At 36.4% G+C, this 20,461-nt stretch overlaps 1 protein-coding gene across 1 annotated transcript; it reads left to right on the top strand.

The window, feature by feature from the left end:
• Positions 1-892: 892 nt before the first annotated feature.
• On the top strand, positions 893-20,083 carry LOC138716315 (juvenile hormone epoxide hydrolase 1-like). The gene is made up of 6 exons (XM_069849267.1): positions 893-1,066; positions 4,224-4,421; positions 5,997-6,541; positions 8,642-8,841; positions 12,806-13,040; positions 17,738-20,083. The coding sequence occupies exons 2-6, from the start codon at positions 4,236-4,238 to the stop codon at positions 17,949-17,951; spliced, it is 1,380 nt and encodes a 459-aa protein (XP_069705368.1). The 5' UTR covers positions 893-1,066; positions 4,224-4,235; the 3' UTR covers positions 17,952-20,083.
• The last annotated feature ends 378 nt before the right edge of the window (positions 20,084-20,461 follow it).

Raw genomic sequence — 20,461 nt, forward strand, 5'->3', positions numbered from 1 at the left:
CGCGAAACCAGGTGGCCCGGGTTCGATTCTCAGTCGGGGCAAGTTACCTGGTTGGGTTTTTTTCCCGGGGTTTTTCCTCAACCCAATATGAGCAAATGCTGGGTAACTTCCGGTGCTTGACCCTGGACTCATTTCACCGGCATTATCACCTTCATCTCATTCAGACGCTAAATAACCTGAGATGTTGATAAAGCGTCGTAAAATAACCTACTGAAATAAAAAAAAAATAAAACGTAAATAAAATTTGATAATGACGTTAATATTGTGTCATTCCTTGCTACCTTCGTTTAGCTCACTACATTTATAATAGTTTTAAGTAAGCTAGTTGATAGTACAGCATAGTTAATCCCTCTATATCACAATTATGGTATGACTTGTCATGAAAATTGCACAAATAAAAATTCTTGCCCCTCCCCCCCCCCAAACAAATTACGTTGTTGCGCCACTGTTTATCACCCTACTTTTCCTTATGGCGCTCTCTGTTCTTTCACCTATAAGATATTATAAATGTACCGTACTGTACATCCTTTTATTGCTACCTCGCCCTTCCGACTACAAAGAACTGTCAATATTGAAATACTGACGTCAGTATCACTCTTAAAAAAATAAAAACAAAATTGTTCGCACTAAGCCCAAATTTGTGTCGAAACTATAACAACTCCATGAAGGTCACTTTCAACATGTACAACAGAAGACTCTGTACCAAATCCTATAGTTAGAAATGAGACAGAGAGGATACTAATATTTTTATTTCATTTTTTAGGCGGTCTGATACTTTGTGCTGATAAAAGTGGCAACACTGGACCGTCGAAGTGCAACTGTATAATCAACTCGCCGACCTAACCTGTCCGGCTTACGATGCGTTACATAACCGTACAGAACGAACAAAATAACAGTGACACAGCACCTCCAAGGCTCTATGATTGGAGGAACTGGAGGTCAAAATACAAGTTGCTCGTCTTGGAGGAGAGGGTGCGTGTTCTTAGCTCACGCCTCCAGATATGAAGTGACATTGCTGATTTGCATTCCGAGCTGAGAGACGTAACCAAGGAAGGAGAGCTTCCAGGTAGGTCCATGAAAGTGTGTAGAACAATATTATCCGTTGTATTTATTCAGATCTCTACAATTAAGAAAGTATGCTTATATTTCATGTTCGTACCGCATTCCAATTGGCTTTATTACGTACTAAAAAGAGAAAAGATTCCAAAAGTTTAGTAAAGAAATAATGTACCTAATAAAACGGGTTGCAGAATATATTTCAATTTTATTTTGGCCTGAAAAGTGAAGATTCAGATAGAGCCTAATAATGATTAGGTAGTAGTAGTAGTAGTAGTAGTAGTAGTAGTAGTACCGGTAATGTTTCAAAATACCGGTAATAAAATAATTTTGTTAAGATAGTGTGGGCATTCCCTGTGAAACTTTTATACTATATTTGGCTTATAAAAATAAAAATTTTATTTTAATGATTAGAAGAGGAGTTGTGCTTGAAATTGTGTTATTATTGGATGCATGACAAATGTAATATTCGTAAGAATTATTTCATTAGAGCCTACCACACCTCCTCTCGTCCCTCACGTAGGCCAAACACTAAGCTTTACAGCAGTCGACAAACTTTTTTCTTTTTTTCAATCCTTTGTCCTACTCATACTCTTGATGAGTGATATGTTGCGCATCGCTAACCGAACCATAGAGTTTGATTTCTTCAGTTGGGAGTTGGGTTCAAATCCCGTAGAGCCCACCTTTCGTAGAAGTAGGCCTATTCCTATTTTGCACTACCATTCATAATAGAAGCAGATGGATAAAATTATACTATTATTTAATAGTGATATTAATGCCACCGGTGTAGCTCAGTCTGCAGAGGCGCTTGCCTTCTGATCCGGAGCTACATTCGGGCGCGTGTTCGATTCCCGCTTGGGCAGATTACATGTTTGGGGTTTTCTGAGATTTTCCCCAACCGTAAGGCAAATGTCAGGTAATCTATGGCGAATCCTCGGTCATATCTCGGCAAATACCATCTCGATATCACCAATTCCATCGACACTAAATAACCAAGTAGCTGATACAGTGTCTTAAATAACCAACTAAAAAATAGTGATATGACCACGGATCAGACGAACGACAGCAGAGCACGCATCCATGAAAGAATTTTGATGATTGAATGAACTTAGCTGTTCACGTCCCAATTGTCTACCTCGAAAGGATGCTAAATCAGCGATGGATGGACAAGAATGAACTTAATATTATTCTGATTAAAAGGATATGTTTACTTTACAATAAAGATTGTGCGATCTGTAATGGTCGTATGAAGTGTTACGAAGTGAACTTTGAATATTAAAAATACACTTTTGAGTACCGCATTCCACCGTCCTGGAACTCAAATATGAGGGGTTTTTTTTAATCAATATACATTGGGTGATCGTGAATGAAATAATCTATCTAGTTTCATGGTTCCTCAAAAAAATTCTAATCCTGAAACTGAGAGATTAACATCACACGTAAGCCTATCTCATGTTACTTCGGACAGGGCCCTGTTTTTTTAACGATAAACGCGAAAAATTATTTTTAGCTGTGGTTAGAGATATGTGCACATTTAGTGTTGAATGTAGTTTATCTATGACAGTTTTCGCGGATTTTACTTCTTTTTGCGAAAGGCATGATTTGTGCGATAAACATGAATAATAGTTTTATTTTCTCTACTTTAAGAGCAAATACATAATACCAAATTCTTCGTAGAAATATAAACCTTTTATCCTTCCCTTATCTAGGTGTGATAGAGCATCAGATGTGCAATTTAAATAATCCAAATGTCGCTTGGTAATTCCTCCAGACGACAATAAAAATCTGCCTGCGGCTCTTCTAATCTGACAGTGAAGTATTTCATACATATCGGAGTTGAGAAAACTTCTAGAGGCGGAATTTCTTACCCCAGGGATAGATTTGTAGGTGGAGAAGACGATTTTAGCAGAATTTAAATTATCATTTTAACGAGAAAATATCGAATAATATATTGTCTGGATTCTTCTCAGTCAGGGACAGTCTTCTCGTATTGTTTCAGTTTTTATGCAATCGTGGCTCATACGTTCCTTGACTGCGTGCAGAAACTTAATTCCTTACGCTTGTATGCTTTCTTCCTTTTAAGGATCCAGTTTTCATTTCTTTACAGAGGAACAAGGGCTGCCATAGTCATATAAAATTTGAGTTTAGTTTCTTATGTGAAATTTTCAAAGTTTTATTTGGGGATATTTGTTATCGTGTAATATATCACGCCCAAATATTTGAATTGCGGAACTTGTTTCAGTATTGTGTTCTCATTACAAATTTTCAATCTTATGTGACTAGACTATTTCGCTAAAATCCGCTTTTACTTAATTTACAATTTCCATTGTATTTATACGTGATATTAAATTTAAAAAAATCCACAAATAACACACAAATTCGGTTCTTCACAAAAATTAGGATAACATTTTTTGGGCTTGGAGTCAGATGACTAATTTCATAAATGTCTTAATTTTTTAATTCCAAACCGCAAACAGTATGATTACTAAAAAAGAGAAACTAAAAATCAGAAAACGTGTGATATAAGAATGTCATCTGGATTTATTTTGTTCTAGACATTCCATTTTTTTTGCGATATAAATAAAATTGCATTTTTAGACTGTGCGAGGTGACTCAGTAGTAACGTACTAGACTCGCGTTCAGGAGGTCCCGGGGTCAATCTGGCCGAAGTTTTTTTCCGTGGTTTTCCTCGACTGAATATAACTAATTTTCAATTAAATAAAGGTGAAGCAGGATTGGACCCCCATTGTCACGGAATAATAGACACAATACAACAGCGCATTCTCAACAGTAAACTACAGGAAGTCGCAATATGACCTACACAAAAAAAAGAAGACTATAAATAAGTACAGGTAAAAAAATTGTGGGAAAACTCACACAGAAACTCTGTAGGTATTTTAATTTAACGACACTTAAGAATTAAAAATAAAAAGGGAATGGAGCAATAGCGTATTGGAAATTGCAGATAATACTTAAGTACTATGATAATCTTCACAGCTACTTTGTTCTCTAAAAAACCCCGCAAGATTTGATAGAAGTTGTAGCTACTCCTTTAGCATGGAGAGAAGTTTAAAATTGTCATTAAAGACTGGTCTCTTCAGAGAATGAATTCAACGAATTATACAACATTATGTCTGTTTCACAGAATTTATGTTCTTTATTTCCAGAGAGACGACAGGATGGGGCTTTTGGGGAAACTTCTGCTTATCATCACAGTGCTTACAGCTGTTGGGATTGGATATCTGTCTTATATTTTAAACCAAGTACCTCAACTGCCTGAATTGAAAAGCACGTGGTGGGGAGTTGGTCAGCCTCAAAAAGTGGACGAGTCTATAAGAAGTTTCAAAATCAACGTTTCAGACGATGTAATGTAACCTTGTTTTTATAAGAAATGCTAACCTCTAGCTGTAATCTATTGCTCAATCTGACTTTAGTTAAGGGCATACACACGACCAGTCTTAGAAAAAAGTTTTCTCGCACGGATACTTTATAAGTCCCAAAAAGGAGGCAGTGCGCATGATCAGATATACAACGAAACAAAACTAATTTTATTACCTCAACTGTGTGTGTGCGTGCGTTTTTTTTTTTTGTAAAGATTATGAAATTTTTTACTTATTTATTTAACTCTCGAGTCTCTTGACAATTTAAAAATATTACATTCATTGTTATCAGATTACAAATTTTTCTTTGTGTACGAAGATTTCTAAGTTATTGATTGATTAATTGATTTCCATTCCTTTTTTACATATGTGAGTTATTCAGTACATAATTTTATAAACCATGGTCATAAATGACCATCAAACCAAAATCATGTCTTAGTGAAGCAAAGTTAAATTAATGATTCAGTATTAACCTAAAATTTCTAATTTATCAAAATTACAAAACCATGCATATTGTAATATTAATATGAGATTTACAACAACTTAAATTGTTAACCCATTAGTTTTCTGGATTAACTACATTGGGATTAAAGATATTCCGTCTAGTGTATTAAGGATATGGAAATTACACATAAAGTATCTACTCAAACATTATGGCAACATAACTATAGATAATTATAAGTATTCCACTTTGCATAAGCTTATAGGTGCAGGATGCGAATTAACGGGGGGATGGGGGGATTTCCCCTCCTGTTGGAAAGTTATCCCCACTCATAAATTCATATTAACATCCCTGCCAGGGGTTACTTCTATCCCCTCACAAAATATAATTGTTTTAAGACAAATATACCTATGTTATAAAGTATAAAGTAAGCAAAGAAAATAATATTTCTGTATTATCATCACCGGCAAGCTGACAAAAATCAATAACTTAGGAATTACACATCTTATCTTAAGCCTGCTCATGGATATTATTATTATTATTATTATTATTATTATTATTATTATTATTATTATTATTATTATTATTATTATTATGATCAAGATGCAAGACAAGCAGTTCAGTGCGACAAAACGTTGAGCCGTAATAATACTAATAATAATAATAATAATAATAATAATAATAATAATAATAATAATTTTATGTATTTTAGGCCTATTCTCTATCTAGGATTCTATCCCCCCCTCCCCATCAGAAATGTTAATTCGCACCCTGTATAGGTGTAGAAATAATGTTTCAAATTTGTACTGCTGTGTTGTATATGATGAAGTAGACCTATAAGTAATTTATAACGTGTATGTTTCAGAGCTAAATGTTAATCTATATATATTTACATAATTTTAAGTGTTTTTAATTTCATGTTTTATTTCTTTCAATTACTGTATGTAATAAATATAATTTAAATTTGTCTCAATGATATTCAAAGCCTTCTCTTCTCTCAGCCTTTGATTTATTCACGTTTATTGTCACTAGAATGTTTCCGAATCATAAAAAAATGTTACTGAAACTCATTTATGTGTATGTGTCTATTGTTATAATTTTGTTGTTATTTTTAATAGATTCTACATGATCTTGGCATACGCTTGGATCTTCATTTGCAACTCACCCCACCTTTGGAAAATGTCAACTTTGAATATGGCTTCAACACCAATTACCTGACGAAAGTAGTAGAGTTTTGGAAGACGAAATACAATTGGAGAGAAAGGGAAGCTTTTCTGAACTCTCTTCCACAGTTCAAGACGAACGTGAATGGGCTTGATTTGCATTTTATTCACGCAAAGCCGAAGAAAGTTGACAAAAACATCCGTGTTCTTCCACTTCTCCTTCTTCACGGCTGGCCAGGTTCAGTGCGTGAATTTTATGAATTAATTCCACTGCTGACTACACCACGAAAGGACGTGGACTTCGTATTCGAAGTCGTGGCCCCTTCATTACCTGGATACGGTTTTTCTGAGGGTGCTTCAAAGCCAGGACTGGGTGCAGCACAAGTGGCTGTCGTGATGAAGAATCTGATGGAGAGGATTGGACATAAACAATTCTATGCACAAGGTGGAGACTGGGGTGCTGTTGTAGTGACACATATGGGAACTCTTTTCCCAAAAAGGTGAGTACTGTATTCAGTGTATTTCTTACATTATATGAAACGATTCTACATTGTTGGTTTTGTTGAATGTTTCAGTCAAAAAAAAAAAAAAAAAGTTAAAACAGCTGGCTGTTCTATGTTTCACATGTATAACTATACGAAGTGGTGCATAAGTGGGTATACAATATAGTTTTATTAAGGCCCTGTCTCAAAGCTCAAGTCCATACCGTACTACACACTAGTGACTAGCAACTAGATGACTTGTAAACTACACACTAGGAAGCTTTGGAAATGTATGCTTGAAACATGGCCTTCTTCATAAACTATTTTTTCTAAAAAACCATGACATCACGGTGCAGCCTGGTGCATCACTGAATTAAGAAGCAGTGGCGGCTCGTACCTTTCTTGGATGGGTGTTCACAAAAAAAAAAATATGAGTAATGAACACACTGATATATTCTCGTATAGCTGAGTCACGAGGCCTAATATGCATGTACCAAATCTACGCAAATAAACCAAAATTAAAACCCTTAAACAAGAGTAGAGTAAAATAAATTCATAGGACTCACCTTCACTGCTGTTGTAGATGGTGTTGAAGATCTAGATTTATTTGTAGAGAAACTCCATGCGCCTAGTTTTGAGAGATGCAAACTTATCAATAACTTTATTATTGAAGTCTCTAATGTTGTTAACAAGTTTTTTTTTTCCACTGTCAACATAGCCAATGTACTTAATCGGTCTTCTGTCATGGTGTTACAGAGGAATTTTTTAATTCTCTTTTAATTTAATACACTTACAATTTCACACATGTCCGTCTCCAAACTTCAAGTGTTACTGTTTCAACTTTCAATACGTACCAATGCAGCTTGTATTTTCCTTACTTTGCTGAACAAAAGGCAACAGAATCAGCCCCTGTGCGTAACAGTATTTTGAAAAGAAAGAGTAAATAGAGAAAACGAGGCAAGAGGGAGAAAGGAACACGATGCCAGACCCAAGAGAGATGGAGCATCTCTCTTTCTCTGTCACTAGCACGTTAAGACCTGTGCGAGCAGAGCTATTGTAACCATTGTAACAAACCAGAAAATATTCTCGCCTCAGGCTATTCCACCCTGCTAGAGAAAAATTGTGCGAGCTGCTGTCAGCCTGTCCAATGGAGATTTAAAGACACACGACACACGAATGGGACATTCTCTCGAGATGAAAAATGTAGGAATGCCATTGCACATTGGAAAGTAATAGATATAATAATAATATTAATACAGTAATATGTATGATTATTGTTGGTCTTTAAGGTGTTCATGTGCTCCTATGAGGAACCGCCGCTGTTAAGAAGGCAGTGTCCTAATGCAGTTTCATTACGATATGGAAAAGATAAGGGCTTAATATATTACAATAATGTTTAAAACATTGTACAGAAGCACTAACAATGTCAATGTTCAAAGTTAAGGTTTTATTCTACATTATATTTACATTATTTCACTTCCAAAGCATTTTCAGATTTCATAACGCCAATTGCTGATGAGGTATCCATGTTTGTTTAGTGAACAAGTCATCAATCAAGCGAACATTTTCGTTTACTAGCTACTACGGGCTTGATTGCTACGCACTATGTAGTTTTGGATCATTAACTTCTGACGTCACATCCGGCTATTTAGTCACTTCAGCTGAAAATGTAGCTTTGAGTCACGGCCTTAGTACAAATGAGGATTACAATCGATAACAGATCGATCAGGCAGTTAAATTGACGGTATGCAGGCCTTGTACTTAATAAAACTATATTGTATTACTGTATACCTACTTATGCACCTCCCTGTATTTTGGAATCAATGGCGCAACAATGGGGGAAGAGTAAAGGGATAAGATTCACCCCGCTAAAAATTTAAGCAGAGGGGTAAATAGTACCTATACTTCTTAAGTTTTGTTACATTTAACATGTAGAATCACCTCTTAAATTTTGGTGCATCTGTCCCCTTCCACTCTGTAAAATGTTCAGAACTATTGTGTTTAAGCAGGGATCATTCGATATCTGCGTCTCGTAGATCAGCAGTAGAGTGCTAGTTCAGTGATTCGAAAGTTATACTGTTCATGTGTGTTATATCGGTATATATGTTTTGCTTTCAGTGTTCTTGGTCTTCATTCGAATATGTGTTTCGCAAACTCATTTACTGCAACTCTAAAGCGTTTTCTTGGAAGTTTCTGGCCTTCTTTAATTGTTGACGAAGCTTATGTTGATAAGATGTACCCTCTTGGAAAACACTTCGCAGGACTATTAGAAGAATCAGGATACATGCACCTTCAGGCCACCAAGCCAGATACTGTGGGTAAGTTCACATGTTTTTAATTTACTTCGCTTCCTCCCCCCTTCACACCCCAAAAATAGAATAAAATATACATGTCATTATATAGTTAGTTAGTGGGGTTTAAAAAGGGTGCTTTAGCTACTATGGCTATTTGCGCCCTTTTCTTTATAATGTTCCACTAATCTGTTGAAGTACAGTAGAACCTCTGTTATCCGTGGTAATGAAGGGGATGGACTGAACGGTTGATCGAAAAAATCGGATAATCCGTACCACGAAAGATTTTGTAATTTCCTCCGTGGTCTTGTATTTAACTCGCTAGGTAGCAGTGGCGTAGCATTAAATTTTGAGCAGGGGAAGTTAACTCAAGTTGTCTTTCATGCAATATGAGAAAACGTATTACAAAAATACAGTCTTAAAATAAATAGTAGTCAATTTCAAGTCAGCAGTCGAAGATTGGTTGGAACATCGTAACACCAAGAAGGCATGACGTCAAATGATACGTAGTAAAATATGATTTCACGGTTTACACATATCTCTTAACAAATAGACACGTATACGTATAACATTAGCTCACTCCCTGTCATACTTAGAGAAATCACAATATTAGTATCATTACGTAAGTATGCGTCTGTCTTTTGGTTGTGTCCTTCATTGACAGCAAGGGAGTTGGTCATTTGTTTTTTAAATCACACTTTTGTTCGTAAGTCAGTCTTGATAATGCAATTGTCCTAAAAAAATTCAAGTAAACTGGTGTCAGGAACTGTTATTTCGCTCATAATTTATTATATCAGCCACAATGCACACTAACACTTCAACTGAACACAACTGACGAAAAGGGATAACTCGGAAACTACTTATTTTAAATGTTAAAGCTTGCTTCTTGCGAGCCTTGCGACTAGGGTAGTTTAGTTAGAAAGGGATGGAAAATCTGCGGGGTGGATTACACAGAAGAAACCAGTTTGCTTGGAAGCTGGTGTGTGCAGGCTTCTTGTTTACTGCTGCATCACAAATCATCCTGAGCTGCCGCATCACAATATTTAATGCGTAAATAAAAATTATATTAAAATTAATAAATAATTTTCTCCATAAACTGCCGGTTTATTATGAAATTATTATTAACTGGGGAAGCTAAGCTTTTTAGCTTACATTGACGCTACGCCACTGCTAGGTAGTGGATCAGAAATTCACTAATTTAAGCCTGGTTGTGAACAACGGTTTTTTAAGGAGCAAGAAACCCTTTGTAATGACTGTCTTAGGAAAGATAGGAATAAAGGAGGTCTCATGTTGTAGATTTACATACTTTTTTTACACTTTATTCTTGTTTATTTTATTAAATTGCTCAGTTGTAACTCCAATCTCGTATTCTGATGCGAGATGAGCCACAGTTTCTCTTTCTCATACCATTCAATTATTTCCATTTTTATATACTTAGCACAACACGTTTTCTGTTAATATCCGTGGAAGACATTTTATATACAAGTTATATTATAGAACGGCAATTCGAACAGTAGACAATGCTGTGTAACGATAAAGGCTTGTAATTAATGACCTCTCTAGCAAAAACATATGTATAACCTACTAATATGATGTACAAAACAGTATTTGATATAAGTTATTTATTTCTGAAAAAAAGAAGAGCCAGAAATAGACAGTCGGATAATCCACCAATCGGTTAATAGGGTGACGGATAATCGGGGTTCTACTGTAATAATTTTTGTCGAAGACTGTGAAGACATTCCATTTGTATGTAATTGTATACAATCTCTTTCCTTCTGTTTTTTTCTATAAATTTGTGAGGTGAAGGAAGCAGTTATATTACCGGTTGTTCTGTATGGTTGTGAAACTTGGACTCTCACTCTGAGAGAGGAAAAAGGTTAAGGGTGTTTGAGAATAAGGTGCTTAGGAAAATATTTGGGGCTAAGCGGGATGAAGTTACAGGAGAATGGAGAAAGTTACACAACGCAGAACTGCACACATTGTATTCTTCACCTGACATAATTAGGAACTTAAAATCCAGACGTTTGAGATGGGCAGGGCATGTAGCATGTATGGGCGAATCCAGAAATGCATATAGAGTGTTAGTTGGGAGACCGGAGGGAAAAAGACCTTTAGGGAGGCCGAGACGTAGATGGGAGGATAATATTAAAATGGATCTGAGGGAGGTGGGGTATGATGATAGAGACTGGATTAATCTTGCACAGGATAGGGACCGATGGCAGGCTTATGTGAGGGCGGCAATGAACCTCCGGGTTCCTTAAAAGCCATTTGTAAGTAACTAAGTAAGAAGGAAGCAATGAAGGGCAATATTACCAATTCACCAGTTGGTTTCTTCATTTTTTGTATTATTATTATTATTATTATTATTATTATTACTACTATAGTAACACAATTTTTATTTTCTTAAGTAAGCCACAACATTAATCATTGCTGAATGTTAGTGGCAAACTGTGACATGAAATGCTAAAGATATTTGACTTGCACGATTTACCTCCCCCCCCCCTCTCTCTCCATGCTAAGTTATAATATGTTAGAATCAGTGGCGGCTCCTGCATATTTCTTAAGAGGATGAAATAAATTAACAGCACTAAATGACACCTTCTTGAATGAAACATGCTACAAATTAGCCTACATGCATACATGTAAGACCAGGTAGTGTTGGGGTTGGCCTTCCCTTCTGTATAGCAATAATCTGTTCTTGTAAACTGAGTTTCCTAAATTGTCCAAAATATGTTATGATTTCACTTCCATTCATTGTTGAATAATTGCACAAATTAACAATTACAAGGAAATTCACAACCTCGTAGCATTTTTCGAGCACACTACAGCATCACACGTGTTGGAAGAGACCAGCTACTAACTCGTAACCGGAACCGTTTTACGGAAATGGAAATGGGAATGGGAAATAATCTAAGGAAAGCGAGAACACTGCACCCACCCACGTGATCCCTGTTGCCACATGTACATTTTACAAGTTCAGTATCACATGCTTTTGAAGAATGTCAGTTCTTGTAAAGTCATACTATCATTATTGTTCAAAGCTGCCGGTGGCCGATTAATTTTTTATGTTAAAAATGATGTAGTTTGGAGTACCTACTTTCAGTTTCAAATATATTTGTACAAAACTGACAACTTGGCTGATGCCCTGGCTAGTAAACAATGAATGGAAGTGAATTTCAGGGGCCAACTACGTAGAACTACTTCCTCTTTGTTTTACATTAACCCGACTTTAACTTTCAAATATCCACGAAAGTTTCAAACCATGAATAGCAGCCTATATAAAGTGCAATGAATAATATTTATGATTTATAATTAAAAAAAAAAGTTTATATGGTGTCTTTCAAAGCGTTGCGTTAAAACTGTTTTTGTTGTGCCTCCTCCTAGATGTGTTCTAGTCTAGTTGAATGCAAGATCGTTAGATGGCAGCAGTAACGAGCTTGCTGCACGACCAGTCGGTTTCTATTTCCCGCCCATGCGCTGATTCAGAGGAGGATCTCCTCCCTCTCCGTTCATGTACTCTCTTTAAAACTCTGGTTCTTTCTCTGGCCGCTAGTGCACTGTTATCTATGTATGTTAACTGCAGTAGAGGAAGAATGGAGTGCCTTTCCTCTACACAGACAATCTCGCATTTTTCTCACAGTTTTCTACAGCACATGAGCGCGCGTCGTTTAAAACTCGATCATCCGAGTTCTTCTTATAGCTGTGAACTTAAAAATTATCGAGTCTTCCTCGAATTTCAAGGCACATATTTTATTTGGTATTTATTTTCAAAAGAAGAAAAATGTGAGGAGGACGTTCCTCCCTTCCCTCCCCCGAGGAACCGCCACTGGTTAGAATCCACGTACTATAAAAAATTTCCACGTGTCAAGTTACGGTACACATGCCATACATTGAAAAGACCTGATATATTCAGTTTCTCCCATTTCTTAAATATATTTTGTTAAAAAATGTATAACGTAATATATCTTCCTGTTTTCTTTTCATTAAGGAGTGGCATTAAGAACTTCTCCAGTTGGCTTGGCAGCTTACATATTGGAAAAATTCTCAACATGGACTGAAAATGAGTGGAAGTCTTTGTCAGATGGAGGTTTGACAAGAAAGTACAAATTGGCGGACTTGCTAGACAATGTGATGATCTACTGGGTAACTGGGTCCATCACAACTTCAATGCGACTGTATAGTGAAACATTCAATAAAGCACAGTTTGCATTGCAACTGGACACGTAAGTTCCCGTAATGCATCCACATACTTTTGATTTTTTTGGTTTTATAAATTTATGAATGCACATTCTCTGAATTAGAATCTACGGGGTTCTTCGTATACGGTGCGATCAGTTTTGCTTTCCACTGGAGTGTTCTGACTATGGGCGAACTCGCACTTGTTAGCCAGTTAGCCGGTGATTATTGTGAGAGTAAAATAATATAACAAACCAAAAATATACAAACAAATTTACGCCACTCGTTAACTGGATAACCAGTTAGCCAAGTCTCAGTGATTAGGAGGACAGTAAAACAATAAAACAAATCAACCATACAACAATAAACAATAGTAATATGCGTTACAAGAGCTGTATGTTGAAGTTTTCATGTTCGAGGAAAAGTTTGAAAAAGTGAAACGTAGTTGAGCTTCTTTAATTTCCGAGAATTGAAAGAAAACATACCGCTCGTGTATCGTACATTATTGTGTGCGAAGATCGTTTATTACATACCTGAAAGAGGAATTTCTAATTAGTTGCAATGAAATCTCCATCTTGGTTTCTGTTCAGTGATGGCAAATTTGCAAAACAAAAATATCTATCTTCAACATTGTTGCTTTAAAATGTTTTCTGTGTTTACTATACTCCAGCAGGCCATGATATACGTCTGTCTTTTTTTTTTCCCCAGTCTATGATGAGTCTGGAATCTTGTTGATTTTTTCACGGCTTCCTTAATGTTACTTGCATCACGAATGCAGTAACTTTATAGTGGAGTTGTAGAGTTTACTTAATTCTTGCAAATATTTAAAAACAATAATTAACAGTGCAATTTAGGTGAAATTGCAGTGGTAAGTTTCCAATTTATAATTATTACTATGTTGAACGTCTCTAAAAATAATATGTTAAAAGCCTAAAGCAGTGAAATCAATATGTCACTTAAGCGGTAAGAAGAGGGAAATTGTTATGTGTGTTAGGTTGGGAATACTGAATGTGGAATTTTAAACTTTCCACTGATTGGTTTTGTGCGGAAACCAAGCAAATACGCACGATCTCGCACAAACAAATTTATGCCGCTCGTTAGGTGGGTCTTGATGATTAGCAGGAGGGTAAGAAAATAAAACAAACCAACCATACAACAGTACAGAAGCAAATTTAAGAGGCTCATTATGTACCAAATTATCAAATGAGCTGTTGAAACTGCCCACCTTCATTCTCCACACACTTTTCGCATCTCTTCTAAGAGAATTTTCTAAACCATTACGAATGTCATATAATCTTTCTTCGGTGAGAATCCTACATTGCTTTTTTGGTTTCTTAGACTGGACACTTCCAGTTTCCTGAAATTTATGATAAAGATTACGGACTGTCTACACCCAGGAATCTTTCTTGAAACCTTCTTCGAACTTCACGAGCCGACTGAGTTAACATATATGAATCGTAAATAAAGACACTCTGTGCCATTGTAAACTCATGAGGCATAAAACACTTTATGTATACTGTCGAATTAAGAAACGAACAACACAACACACACTCAGGAACAGCTGTACTAGGACTGCTACTCCTTCCAGTATGTGGCAAACGGGTGGGGACTCACTTTTAGGAAAACATAACTGATCGCACTATATATGGCTGCCATAGCACGGGATCTGGCTCCTGGATAACAGGTTGAGCATCAGCCGGTAAAATACTGCCTACAATGGCAGAAGCAGAAATGGATTATGAAACCTATCTTAAGTGGAGAAAAAGGGGGGGGGATGAAATTAATAAGAAATATTGAGAAAAACAAAAACAAAAGAAATAAAGAAATCAAGAAATTTATGAAAAGTGAAAAACTCGAAAACTACTTGCGATACGTGAAATTTGATTGCATAATTTGAAAGCTCGTTAAAATTTACATATATATTCGTACTATGTAGATCCAGTTCTGAAAGGTGATCAAATATATAAAACAATAATAAATTTTTGCGTGATTTTTTAATCATGTTATAATATTAAAATATTTTATTTACAGTAAAACAAATATATGAAAATGTAATTAACGCCCTTTATTTACTCTTTCATTTACTTACAGGTTTTATTGCTCTAAACTTAAAAATTTATGTACCGGTACAATGTATGGTACACTCCTGTTATATTTATTTTTAATTTAAACAGTTTATGAGTAAAATAAAAGGGCAAGGTAGAAGCAGTTCCAAGACAAGTAGTTGTCACTAAGTAGGTCAGAGGAATGCATACGAGGGCAACAACATGTTCTATTGTGCAAATCGTCCACACCTGTGGAGTAACGGTCAGCATGTCTGGCCGTGAAACCAGGTGGTCCGGGTTCGATTCCCAGTCAGGGCAAGTTACCTGGTTGAGGTTTTTTCCGGGGTGTTCCCTCAACCCAATATGAGCAAATGCTGGGTAACTTTCGGTGCTGGACCCCGGACTCATTTCACCGGCATTATCACCTTCATCTCATTCAGACGCTAAATAACCGAAGATGTTGATAAAGTGTCGTAAAATAACCTACAAAAAAAAAATAAAATCGTGCAAATCTGGCTTTCAGGTAATAGCTCCCTGTAAAGCAGGTTTGAATAATTTCAAGGAAACATTACTTGAAAGCCAGATTTGCATAATATATTTCGTTACTGGAGGTACGTTAACAGGAAGCCACAATTTAAGTCACACAGAATTTGTGTGCACTCAGAGTTGGGTTCTGGCGTCTTGTCAGCCCATTTGAGTTGTGTGGATATAAAGGGAAAATTGTGACGGTGTCGTGTATAGTTCCTGGGGTAGCTCAGTAGGGAGAGCATTCGTGCGCTAAGCGAAGGGTCTTGTGATCGATACCCGGCCCCAGAACAATTTTTGCTTGAAATTATTCAAACATGTTCTATTGTTTACAATCAATCTTCTTAATGTATCCAGCTGTTTGCTGACAACATAAAGTCCACTACAGTCCACTGTAGTCTATTCAGTTGTTGTTTTTCACGAGAAATGAGGGGTATTTTGATCGGTGTTCATTATAGATGCCTATTGCTAGTAGCCAGAGGTGGGGTGTAGTCAATATATACTGCAGGGCTGTGTCTTCTGCAACTGGTACTGATGATTTTAATTTACTTCTTTTGTGGTTTATGGATGGACAGTATAGAAGAATGTGTTCCAGATCTTCACCATGATTATTACACCACAGACAAGTAGGATTATCAGAAATGTGAAATCGGTGTAGGTACAATTGAGTGAAATGTGACCTGTTCTGGCTCTTGTTAAAAATGTTTGAACATGTCTGGGCAAGTTTTTGTACATGTCCAGGTCATTTGGTTTCTTTTGTACAGACTGTAAAATTTTTCCTTTGTCAGAAGAGAGCCAATTGTTGATCCATAGGTTTGTAAAATGAGACTTTACTGAAGCAAAAGCATTGGATAGAGATATCACTTGAAGAGGTCTTGGTTGCAAATATGTTGCCTGTTTTGCAATATTATCGACTTTCTCGTTTCCAGGTATACCACAATGACTAGGTATCCGTTGATATTGATATTGTTTACAAGAGCTGGCTAACCCCCCCCCCCCCCCAGCACCAAGCAGGAGTGACACTGCTGCCAGAAAAAGATGCGAACAAAGAGCCCAAAAGAACATTTCCTGACTTATTCTTTAAGAAACAGTGAAGGATCAATATTTATATTTGGTACTTACGTACACATTGTATAAACTTTTTTAAATACATATTATGCTTTCATGTATACAACTTATGAGTCAGTTTTAAGTCTAAAAAGGACCCCTATACAAAGGCTGCAAAAGGGTATCTGTCGGATACAGGGGGGAGAGCCATTAATCCTTCCCATTGAAGGCTTTAAAGAACCAACCTGGACAAATACCCAATGTCCCATCCCTACCTTCCCGTGGTGCAGCTGTTAGTAAGCATAATTTTACGAGCTGAACTAAAGGGAGGGGCTACTCATCCATTAGCACTGGTCAGCTTGATGAGTTAATGACTGAATTTGGTATAATTTTCCTCTATCCAATACCTAATTCCCTCTTTACCCTTTCCTATCCAGTCCTCTGACTGAACTCTTACTTTCTTCGACCCCGACGGCATTAGAGCATTCGAGGCCTAGGGGTTCATTTCCCTTTCCTTCCTCCTCTTTCTACTTTTCTGTTCCTAATGCTGACCTGCTATGGCACTAAAATCGTCCTCCAGTGGCTTAAGGAGGGAAAGCTGGTGATCAACAAGATCTCCCAGCTAGGTCCAATGGACCTGTCGACCAACAGCAGGTGTGGTCCTCCAGACATTCTGGGGGTTGTGTGTGAATGAAGTAGCCACCAAAACGTTAAAATATGGTGTTCACTTAAATCGGCTACAACTTGCCATTTAACATATTGGAGTGCAAGAGGTCAAATGACTTTATTGTCAAACGCCTGGCATTAGAAAACAACAACAACAACATTTTTATCCGAAATAAGTTCAGACCCCTTCATTTCGGGTAACAGAGGTTCTGTAGTTTGATCACCTGAAGACGAAGATAGAGCCAATCTTAAAAACTCGATTTCCTGTTTCATCACCAGCAATAGGAAAAGTCCAATCTTCACCGTGTTCAAACGATTCACCATTGCTTTCCACCTCATTTACACCTCAAATAGACATTATTCTTCGTTAGATTTAATGTGTCTTTATTGGGAAAAATAACACAAAATGGCGTTTTGCTTGAAATTGACTCCAGAAAGTAATTTTTCTCTCTCGCTTACAGCATCCCATGCAGAGTACCATCGGGATGCGCCATGTTTCCAAATGAGCTGATATATTCACCGAAGTGTCTTGTGGAGGAAAAATATCCCAACCTTGTAAGATTCACTGCCATGCCTCGGGGAGGCCACTTTGCTGCATTTGAAGAGCCTGCCCTTTTAGGCGACGACATCTGGGAAACATTCAAGATCATAGAGAGTAAGAAGAAGACTGCCTGAGTTACTGTCTGTTACTCTGCTAAAAGTTTTTTAAATACTGCTTTATACCATAACTCGACTATCTGAGTCTATTTCTCAACTATATTAGGTTCGTTCCAACAGGCGGTTCATGGATCAGTTCATGTACGGTTCCTGTACCATCTTATTCGCATGCGCTAGTTGAGCATCTGCTATGGGATTGAAACAACTGGACGATGTTGGAACGCTTTCTCGGATTGTTGTGTACTAAATCCAGAGATGCTATAACTGTGATCATCTTTGCTAAGAACGGGATGCTTAATTATTATCGTTTCACAGCTAATTTTAATTGCAGAAAATAGAATTTCGATCATTTTCTATAAAAAGATGACAAAAAATATGGATAATTCAATGTCTTGTACTGGGGGATTATCATCTAAAAATAGTTATTTTTTAAAATTATTATTAATATGTACGTTCTTTATTATACTTTTAATCAAAGCTGCATGTTGAAATTGTAATTAACTATTTCAATACCCAAATAATTTCCATTCCCTTTCTTTTTGGCGAAAATTTAAATTAAATCTCTAGTTTTATTATTCGTCTGCACTGTCACTTTTCATCTTAACCTCAATGATGTGAACAGTCGATCATGTCTTTCTTCAGTATCCAGGAGACGTTGGTGAGCTTATGCGCATGCGCGTCTCGCGTACTCTTCCGTACATGCCTCAATCCACTGACTACTTCTGACCGTTCCGAACCCGTGTCAAAAGCTTGTTGGAACGCCCGACTGCAGTACATGTTTCCGGTTCAGGACTGGTTCGGATTGTGTTGGAACGCTTTTTCTGTACTGCGCATGCTCACGTTAGTTACGGACTTTTCCTGACTGTCGTTGGAACGAACCTATTGGTGTGTATGTGTGCGTGCGTGCGTGTGTCATATTAGTTATTGTAAGATAGGCAGTGAGAGACCAGATTATATACACACATTTTAGGTAGAACATTATAAGAAAAATTCTATAGAAGTTGGTGTATACACTAACGTTATGTGAAGAACTAGAATTAAAAACTAGAAAAGATAGTCTTCTACTAGAAAAGAACGACATTTTGAAGTAGACAACAAACTAAACAAAGAAATAACGTGAGTCAGTGCAAACGTTAAAAATTGTTTTAGTTTCAAATTTTTTTTGGATAAGGGGGCGTATGTTGTCCCTAGGGTTGCCAGGTTTTCAGAATGCCGATAAAGGACAGTCTTGATGTTTAGCTCAAGAAAAAATACCGGTACGAATTTCTAAGATTGGGAGAAATCCATGCACATCATTCAATAGCGTGTTAAAAGCACAATATAAGGCAAACCTATCACTTTCTTGCACTCCGTATACGTTTGTATTAAAATTTTGGAGGCACAGTATTGATATCTGGGATTTTTATTTAGAAAATGTTATTGCTAAGGTCATGTTATAGAAAATTATTAAATGAAAGTATTGACCTTTTGGTAAACTTGTACATTTTTCTTAAAATGGTTCCTTTTTTTTTGGCATTTGTTAGCAATTTTCAATCTCTTGCAACTTCAAAAATATAAAATATAAGAAACTTACGACATAGTGTCCATAAATATGGGATTCTGACATCCTGTACCAGGTCAATATCGGACAGGATTTTTTTGGTCCTAAGTATGGGACACCAGGCAACCCTAGCTGTCCCTGTACCTTCTCACCCTTCCTGTGTGTGTGTATACGAGTGTATATAATGCAATCCTTATGGTTTTAGTTCATAACAAATTCCTACATTCCACAGTAAATATACATTCTACCAAAGACTCACCTGTGAATAACTAATACAAATATGAAAGGGCACTGATTTTTTTTTACAATCTAAATATATAGAGCATCACACAAGCCATTTCTATTCAAGAATATGGAACCCAGTGACTGAAGAGAAATTAAATTAATTTCTCAAGTTATAAGAAGTTTGTAAATAATTATTTTTAGGAAGATTTTTTTGTATGGTCTAAACGCAGGTTATAAATAGACTGGTTATTATTTTGTACGATGTATGTTTTTCTGTTTCACACATTGTAAAATACATGGAGCATTTAATGACAACAATGTCTTTGTTAACTTTGTATCTTTTATATGGAAGGTGTAATAAATAATATAGCAATATTGTCATTCATATCCTGTTTAATTACTTTGTATTTCAATTGTGTACATTAGATCAGTGGTTCCCAAAGTATGGGTCGCGACCCCTGGGAGGTGTGTAAAGAGCTGAGAAAGGTCGCGAGATGATTTAAAAAAAAAAGCTTTCTTAACATACATTTTGTATTTAAAAACATAAATATTAAACATACACAAAAGTTTCTGTTGTTATACAGTATAAAAATTATACAATAGGTGCGTTATGGCATTCCAAGGTAACAGCCAGTTAGGAGTAAAATTTGCATTGGAACCCATACATTAGAACAGGTAAACTCATTTAAATATTTAGGTTATAATTTGACATATTTACCTGTTACTGATATATCTGAAAATATTCAAAATTTTAATGGAGCCT

Source organism: Periplaneta americana, chromosome 16, assembly GCF_040183065.1.
Source record: "Periplaneta americana isolate PAMFEO1 chromosome 16, P.americana_PAMFEO1_priV1, whole genome shotgun sequence".
Taxonomy (NCBI): domain Eukaryota; kingdom Metazoa; phylum Arthropoda; class Insecta; order Blattodea; family Blattidae; genus Periplaneta; species Periplaneta americana.

What these genes read in the sequence shown, in the direction of transcription:
- LOC138716315 (XM_069849267.1), top strand. Translation starts at nt 4,236, where the DNA reads ATGGGGCTTTTGGGGAAACTTCTGCTTATCATCACAGTGCTTACAGCT. An exon ending in AAATCAACGTTTCAGACGAT is followed by an intron (nt 4,422 to 5,996) that starts GTAATGTAACCT and finishes TATTTTTAATAG; the next exon opens with ATTCTACATGATCTTGGCAT. An exon ending in GGAACTCTTTTCCCAAAAAG is followed by an intron (nt 6,542 to 8,641) that starts GTGAGTACTGTA and finishes TTTTGCTTTCAG; the next exon opens with TGTTCTTGGTCTTCATTCGA.